This window comes from Sinohyriopsis cumingii, chromosome 6, assembly GCF_028554795.1.
Source record: "Sinohyriopsis cumingii isolate HCF-2022 chromosome 6, ASM2855479v2, whole genome shotgun sequence".
NCBI classification, from domain to species: domain Eukaryota; kingdom Metazoa; phylum Mollusca; class Bivalvia; order Unionida; family Unionidae; genus Sinohyriopsis; species Sinohyriopsis cumingii.
In genome coordinates this window covers 48,497,036-48,505,125 of record NC_142966.1, presented here as the reverse complement: position 1 = coordinate 48,505,125, position 8,090 = coordinate 48,497,036, and the positions used below count along the sequence as shown (strand labels likewise).

General features: G+C 38.3%; 1 protein-coding gene across 1 annotated transcript; it reads right to left on the bottom strand.

The window, feature by feature from the left end:
- Window positions 1–331: 331 nt before the first annotated feature.
- LOC149796886 (uncharacterized) lies at window positions 332–4,332 on the bottom strand. The gene is made up of 2 exons (XM_089961539.1): window positions 2,195–4,332; window positions 332–987 (listed from the first exon to the last, which is right to left on the bottom strand). The coding sequence occupies exons 1-2, from the start codon at window positions 4,282–4,284 to the stop codon at window positions 936–938; spliced, it is 2,142 nt and encodes a 713-aa protein (XP_089817665.1). The 5' UTR covers window positions 4,285–4,332; the 3' UTR covers window positions 332–935.
- Window positions 4,333–8,090: the final 3,758 nt, after the last annotated feature.

Below are 8,090 nucleotides of genomic sequence, written 5' to 3'. Positions count from 1 at the left end.
CCCATGCGTGTGAAAGCCAGGCAGAGATGCTGAGAAACTCATATATAATACGAGTCCGAGATTTATATCAGCATTGCAGCACGCGTGTAAAACGTCACTGCCATCCAGATATAAGGTGGACATTGTTCTCCATGTATAATTTACCATACATGTATATTTATCCAAAAGATGCTATACATTATGTAAAACCTCAAAGCCGTGGATTTATAGGTGTGCCTGTGTAGTCTTTAACTATAGGGATACAGAAGTCATCAATGATGAAATGAACAAAATTTATGCATAGATTTTCGACAAGTCTGGAAAACAATTATAGTGAAGACATTAAAAACAATTTTGTGAATGAGATGTTTATTTATACTATGATTAAAATATAATTAAAGCTGACACCAAACTTGTGCAAGTAAATTCCAACATGGAATGTAATTGTTTCTAGCTAGAACGAATCATAACATGCAACTTCAGCGAGTAACCAACCAAAATTAATGACATATAATTTATAAATGATATATGGTTGATTTATGAATATATCACCTTGGATGATCAATTTATAGAAATTAATACAAGAACAGTATTGTATCTACCCTCAAATGAATCAAAGTATAAAACTTTGAATACGTGATAATTATTCACTATTGATAAATACAGCATGAAATTTGTACAAAATGCGGATATTTGCGAAATTGTGAAATTGGCGTTGTTCTATAAAACCGTCGAATGTTCATTTCTGCTTAAACGTATCTCACACACATTCTCTCTCTCTCTCTCTCTCTCTCTCTCTCTCTCTCTCTGTGAATATGTTATTATGAGCCTTATCAAATTTTCCCCAAAGTAATTCATACACAATACCAAACAACTGGACTTACAAGATCCGTAAAAATGTTATTTTAAATAATGAGTGATTCACCGGCAGCTAGTTCCTCTACCATAAAGTAGCATCATCGCAATCGTCCTTCGTACTTTCCTATCCTCCCTCGTACCTTCCAGTCACTGGTTAAAGAATAAGCGAGAAGAGTTTATATCGTGAATGTCATTTTCTGTCCAAAGGTCGAAGACATAGTCTCTATCTCTCTCTCTCTCTCATTTTTCAAAAACATTCAGATAATTTAGAGACGAAAGATGTAGTGCCAGTTTTACATGTGTTTCTATAGAATATCCGAATATTAATTCCTAAATCTTTTATATTTTATTAACACAAATTTTAAGATTGACATTATATTGAAATAAATTGCGCAACAGAGCTCAATATAAAAGGTAATATTGAATGTTTCATTTGAGGCTAATTTGAGAACAAACGCATTTAAAACATTTTGATAAATTGAATCAATTTTAATAAACTCTTCAGAAATTCAAATAAAACAATAACATTTCAGACTAGGTGACGAAATTGTTGCTAAAAACTGAAGATAATAGTCGAAACAGCTCGAAGAAATATGTCAGTGTTATTAGACAATGTGGACAATGTGTGATGAAGGGAATTTGCTTAAAATGTTCAGTGTATGTGAGTTGATATCGCAGTGCGAGTATACTGTACAATTCTGATATTTAAAAAATAGCGACAGAGTATATTCATACAAGATCAAAAGTAAAATCAGCTTGATGCAATTTGCTCATGCTGTTTTCTGTGTACCAATAGTAGACGGATACGGAACTACGGTTTTTGCCTCTGACAATATTCACCTGTTGATTAGTTTGGACGCTAGTACTGCTAGGTGACAAGGTGTATACGTGGATTTCTTAATTACGCGAAAATAAAATGTCCGCTTCGCTCCATCACACTTCCAGGCAAGCCAAAAGAACCATAATGCAAAAGCAATTAGGATTATCACGATACTGCAAATATAAAATATTATTTTAGTTTCAAGGACTGGTTCTCTCTAGGTCGCGTATTCGAGCTTCGGGAATGCGAAATATTTCAGGTCATGGGCTTGTTGATTTGTCAGCTGGATAGCGAAGGAAGTCTCATTTTTGAGTAATGGAGAGTTCGATCTCGCGCATTACAGAGATCATGTAATTAGAAGTATGTATGAGCCTTGTAAATATATGTTATATATCTTAAAGGTAAAATATAGCGACATGGTATATTCATACAACATCAAAAGGAAAATCAGTTTGTTGCAATTACTCATCCTTCTATATGTGAGCAAAAATATAGACACATAGGGAGCTACGTTTTTTTCCCTCTGACAATATTCACCTGTTGATTAATTTGGACGCTAGTACTGCTAGGTGCCAAGGTGTTGAGGTGGACCATTTATCCAGCAGCAGTCTAGGACGTAGAAACATGGCTCGACAGAAACATATGTAGCTTCTGAGGTAGTCCTCCTTCTCCAGATAGCACAGGCCAAGTACATTTAGTGCCACCTCGCGGTATTCCATATGTGGGTCAAATGTTTCCCGAGTGGAGAGCCGACTCAAGTTACTGAAGGCACCTTGAGCATTTTCTTCATCGCCAAGTTGTGTGTGGCATTTGTACAGCAGGTAGTACCTCAACATATCAGGGTCAATATAGGCTTCCTTACGAGTAAAGTAAGATTCTGGTATTTGGAAGAGTTCATATTTGATAACTTCTGGAACAATTCCCATCTCCTCCGTGGTATACCGTACATCTAGTGATATACATTGTTGTACATATTTGTCACTGCCAAGTCTTGCAATAACAGCAACATCATAATCCGATTCTTTTTTTGTGATGACGTACTTTTGACCAATGATATTCCGAGAATTATATTTCTTGTATTGTCCAAACAAAGGCCGTTGTTTTATAGAGTACAATGTTTCAATTGCTTTATTTGTTTTTCCAAGTTTATGGAGTACCCCGGCAAATTTAATTCTCCCTGCCATGCTATCTGTGTTACTGTTAGTAGATGCAATGAGGAGCAAGGGTCGACACAATTCATACTTCCTTCTATTTGACATTCCTGTATTCATGATCTTGGCTATGTTGATATATGCAAGTGTAGCTTTCATTATCTTAGAGACACCTTTTATTAATAACTTGTGTCGTTTCATATCAGTTAAGTCCATCACTGATAGAATATGGAGTATGCCTTTCATAGATAGATCCAGATTGAGATACCTGGAACAAAAATAGTACATGAGGTTATGCATCTCTATCCCACTCCAGCGTACACTCAGTCTCTCTCTCGGGCCCGGGGTCTGCATAATCTGAAGTTGCTGCTGTACGGAGGGAAACGTCAGAACACACCCAGGTCCCTGTGACAGCAAATTATCAAGAAGGCGGTACAAAAGTGCTGCCATACAAGAATTAGTTTTTCCGTCAAACAGATTGTTTTCCGGGATGAAGTAAGCAGGCAGATTCTGACTCTGTACACAGGATTTCAGAAAGTAGAGAGCCTCCATTACCCGATCTAACACGTGCGATCGGTCCCAGTCCCTGGTGTGGTGAAGTTCTACCTGCCACAGTGCTACAGTTTTCATTGTGTACGACGTTAGTACATCTTGAAAATCGGGGAAATTTTCTTTCAAATCTTTTGCCATGATTTTAAGTAAAATGTAGAAGTGTTTTTGCGTCATGTTGAATAACTGTAAAATAGACTTTTCGTGTAATGCGAACGAGAAACACCATTCCATGTGAGAGGAGGGACTTCCCCTGAACCCCTTTGGTACGATATGACACCCGGACTGTACAATGGCTGTCATGATGGTTTCCGGCGGCCATCCGTTTGTCCTACATCTGTCCATCCATTGGAAAGCTTGAAAGGGCCAGTCTGGATGGGGAAATGCAACTACACTATCAATCTGCATACCCCTGAATAGTAAAGGCTGTGATGGCCCTGATATTTGCTGAAACTGCATATTTAATGGAGCCCTCTGCATCAGTGCCTGTTGTACATATTGAATAAAGGCTGAACTTGACAAATAGACGTTTAGGCCTGAGGATGGCCTCTCTGCTAAAACCATTGCTACCTTGATAATGAAATTCATTTCACCTTGATGGCCCACTCGTAACCACGTGTAGCCGTGATGGACTTCCCTGTCCTCTGTATAAAGTACTGCATGTTGAGGGCTGGGTGGATCAATATGTCGGCCGCTCACTGTCATAAACTTGCACACAGTCATACTATCGACATCACCTTGTCCATACTGCGATGTTCCCTCAGCTTGTCCTCCTGTTGCGATCTCGCCTATAATGTCGTATTGAATTGCGCCTATTATGTCCATGTGCCTTGTATTCCTTATTCTAAAGTCTGTCATGTGTCTACTGAATCCCATGGAATCTAGCACTGCAGAAATAAAAACTGAAAGACGATCAGTATTTGCCATCTTAAAACATGTTTCGAGTCAATCAGAACAAGCGAAGACTGACTTGTCCTGTTTATCTGAACTGTGATATAAATAGCGAAGTACAAGGTCGATACACTTATGTTGCGGGGCACCAAAGGGAGAAGTAATCATAGTCAAATAATAATAATAATAATATCAGTATTGAAATAAAACCTTTTTAGCAGAAAAAGAAACATATTTATTTGTAAAACACAATGTAAATATCATTTTCTTTTCTACTATAATTACTTTTTAATGTGATTCGCTTCCGTTTACAAATGTAGGGAGTTTTGAAACATTCCCGCCGCATTTGATGTTCTTGGTTAAAAAAATGTGTTTTTTTTCTCTCTCTTTTTTTGTTTGTTTATTTATTTCTTGTTTTCGTTCGTAGCACGTTGGTTTGTTGATAAATTTCTAAACTAAATTTCATGCTAAGTGCTTCATAATCTTAGCGGACTTAACTTTGCTGTATGTTAGAAAAACATATAGTTTTGATTCATCTAAAAATAATTGGAACAAAAAGGTACAAAAGTGACAATCGGAGGTAACAAAATGGTTAGTCATCATCGTCGAAACGAGAAATTTATATCAGCTAAGCTAATTTCTTTGGTTGAGACAAAAGGGGTGTTTTGCTAATTCTTAAACGATTAAATGAATGGCAATAATTTTAATGCCGCAGTCAGTCGAGATGTCCACGGAATGTAACATATGAATGTGTGTGTGTGTATAGTTTATCAATATTATTAGCGACGTCAGTAGAAGTTTCGAAGTTATTACCAACAGTATGGATGCAAGGACACGTGTACCCTTTTAACAATAATACAAGTCGACAGAGTATGATGATGGCTTTCGTATGCATGACTATTCATGCCTTCAGAGTGAGAAAAATAACAGAATCTATGTGTAGCATGGGTAAATGACGAGAAAGAATTTTTGTTTCAAAAACTATTTAAGTGCAAAGAAACCATGGAACCAACATTCAATCGCTCCTGGGCGTTTGAAATCACTGGATGCCAACATACAATATGTGGTCATTTAAAAGACGGTGAAAGACACTTGAGTGATAGGAATGCAGGCTTATAGTAAATTCTGTTTGAGCAGGAAAGTAATTTGATGTTTATCCACAGCTTTTGTATCCTGGTGGAAAAAAAATCTTTACGAGACGATACTCTGATTTTCAGAATTACTATCATTTATGCAAAGCATTTTACGGCTGAGGGTCGTACGATTGAGTACTGCATTACGCTCTAGTGCATAAAGTATCGCCTGACATAAAGGACAGGATACGCATGAAGTTATGCACACAAACCAACTGAAAAAATAAACGAATATTTTTATTAAAGAATATAATCCGTAAGTATATGTAGAATCTTCGATGTCATTAGGACGTAATAGATGCAAAGACGTATGTCTTGGATAACGTGAACTTTGCATCAGAACATGTCATTATGCACATTGTAAATCACACTTGCTAGCGTTACAATTTGGAGTCGGTGCTCGACCTTACCTTAAATGTCGTTTTAGAGTCAAGTAGTTTAATCAGCTTTACTAACCATGCTGATCTAGTCACCAATTAGTATCGCAATCATCAGCGAAGGCATGCTAATGCGCCCGTCAGAGTAAAAGCAAACCATGCTGTCACGAAAAGAAAGTTGATAAAGGCAATTAGACAATGTTATCTTATTACATCAGGTCATGCCTACTGTTGTTGTTCTTGTAGGGTTCAACGCCACTTTTCAGCACACGATAGGCCATACATGGCGGCCAGTATTAATGGTGGAGGAAGGACCCGGGAAAACCCCGGAAAGAACCACCGACCCACGAAAAGCTACTGAAAAACTTTCTCACATACCCACATTTGCTGAATCCGAGACTAGAACCTACGTAGACAGAGGTGAGATGGCAGTGATCCGTAACGGAGAGCGTTTTAGACCACTCGGCCACTCGGAGCCCCTAGTGACGACTGTAAATCAACTTAAGCTAACCCGTGAAATAAGGATACCATGAGGTAAAAGAATGAAAGGTATACTTGAATTATTTGGACCTCGCCCGGACGAGCCACGGCTAGTTGTGAGGGAAAATTCATAAAACTGCAATACCAACTCTGAATCACCTTTACCAATCCGAGCGAGAACGTATACAAAGGATGTCAAGAGGTACAGCAAAAGGTTCGACCGTGTGCATGCTTTGCGGAAAAGTATCGCAGTTACATATCAAGATTCCTGTAGGAGCCGAGCGGGCTGAAATTACACTTGTGGTCGCCATTTAGGAAAACTGCTGCCTTATCGCAGTACCAACTACAGCTGAGACTGTTGTGCATGGTCGTCAGCAGCAGAGAGACTGAGCCCACCAAGTTTTCGGACAAAAAGTACCCCCATCGAAAACATTTTTGATAGAAGATCTTATTTCACAAAATAAACCCTCTATTCAGAAAACTATGATAAATAACTCTTCTCTGATGACTAGAGGAGTTATTTCATGAAAAATAACTCACTATAAAAATGTTTCTTGACTGGGGTTTGGTCGACGAACTTCTCGTGGGGCTCAGTCTCTCTGCTGCTAGCTATGTAAATATTTTTAATCCTAAGGGATTTCTGCTGTGAATTAAAAATTTAAGTTAACAATAATGGCCAATATCGGAGAAGCACATTCCGCTAGATTAGCTCGAGAGCGACTAGAAGCAATTAAAAAATTTCTTCCTGTACGAGATTCTGTAAGACAAAAATTACAAGCACGTCAGCTGGCACAAGTTGAATTTGCAACAGGTGCAGAAGAATTATTTAAACCTGTTACAACAGCTACTGAAAAAGCTGCGGCGGTCACCAAAGAAGCTTTATTGGGAGATGAAAAAGGTATTCTTCCAGTGCTAAAACAAACCGCTGAGCAAACTGAAAAAATTGCTAGAAGAACCAAACAAACAAAAAAGATTTTACGAGAGCTTCCAACTGATATCGTTGCAGCTCAACCTTCGCCCACTGTTGTTGCTCAACCTCCACCCACCGCTGAAGAAGGTACTAAAGTCGCCAAGGCTGTTGCACCAAAGGTAGCAAAGGAAATTGTTGAAATGACTGCAAAATTTGATCCCGGTTTTATTAAACTCCTTAAAAACACACCAGAAGAAAAATTGCCTGAATTGATGTTAGAGGGTTTATACAGCAAAGAAAAAGTTTTAAACGAGAAATATAAGTACCTGACTGATGACAATTTTGTTAGATGGGCGTATCGTGTATACCACAACAAAAAAGTGGTTAAATCTAACGATCCAAAATTTTCAGCCCTTGTAAATACAATAAAGCAACTTGACAAAAGTAGACAACAAGGGCTTCCACCTCCTTATTCACCGCCACCAGAGAAACGTCCAGATAAAAATGTTGATGTTCTCGAAGATCTTGGCTTACTCCATGAAGCTACAGGTAGTGGTCTTGGTGGTCACATTACTTGTCCTGATAATGTTCTCAATGATGTATCACGGCTAGAAGTTCTCATCGGAGGAAAACGTGCCGGAAATAACTCACCAGAAATAATTAATGAAGCGGCTGATATCTGTCAGCGACTATTTCGCGGCGGTATTATGGATACTCACATCTATCGGGAACTTATTGATGAACTCGTCGATAGCGACTGAGGTCGCCGCGATTAGAGAAATAATAATTAAATAGCATGATAGTACACAACTCTCATCGTAGACCAGTCATGGTCAGGGTGGTAAATTCACGAGTACCTGTATACAAAATGACTTATGGAAACGGATTAGGCGATGTTGTTCAGGGTTTATTTGCGAGAATGGCACCTAAAGCAATACCGAT

Coding starts and splice junctions, on each gene's coding strand:
- LOC149796886 (XM_089961539.1), bottom strand. CDS start 4,284: ATGGCAAATACTGATCGTCTTTCAGTTTTTATTTCTGCAGTGCTAGAT. Junction 988..2,194: donor GCGTCCAAATTAATCAACAG/GTGAATATTGTC, acceptor TTCTTTAACCAG/TGACTGGAAGGTACGAGGGA.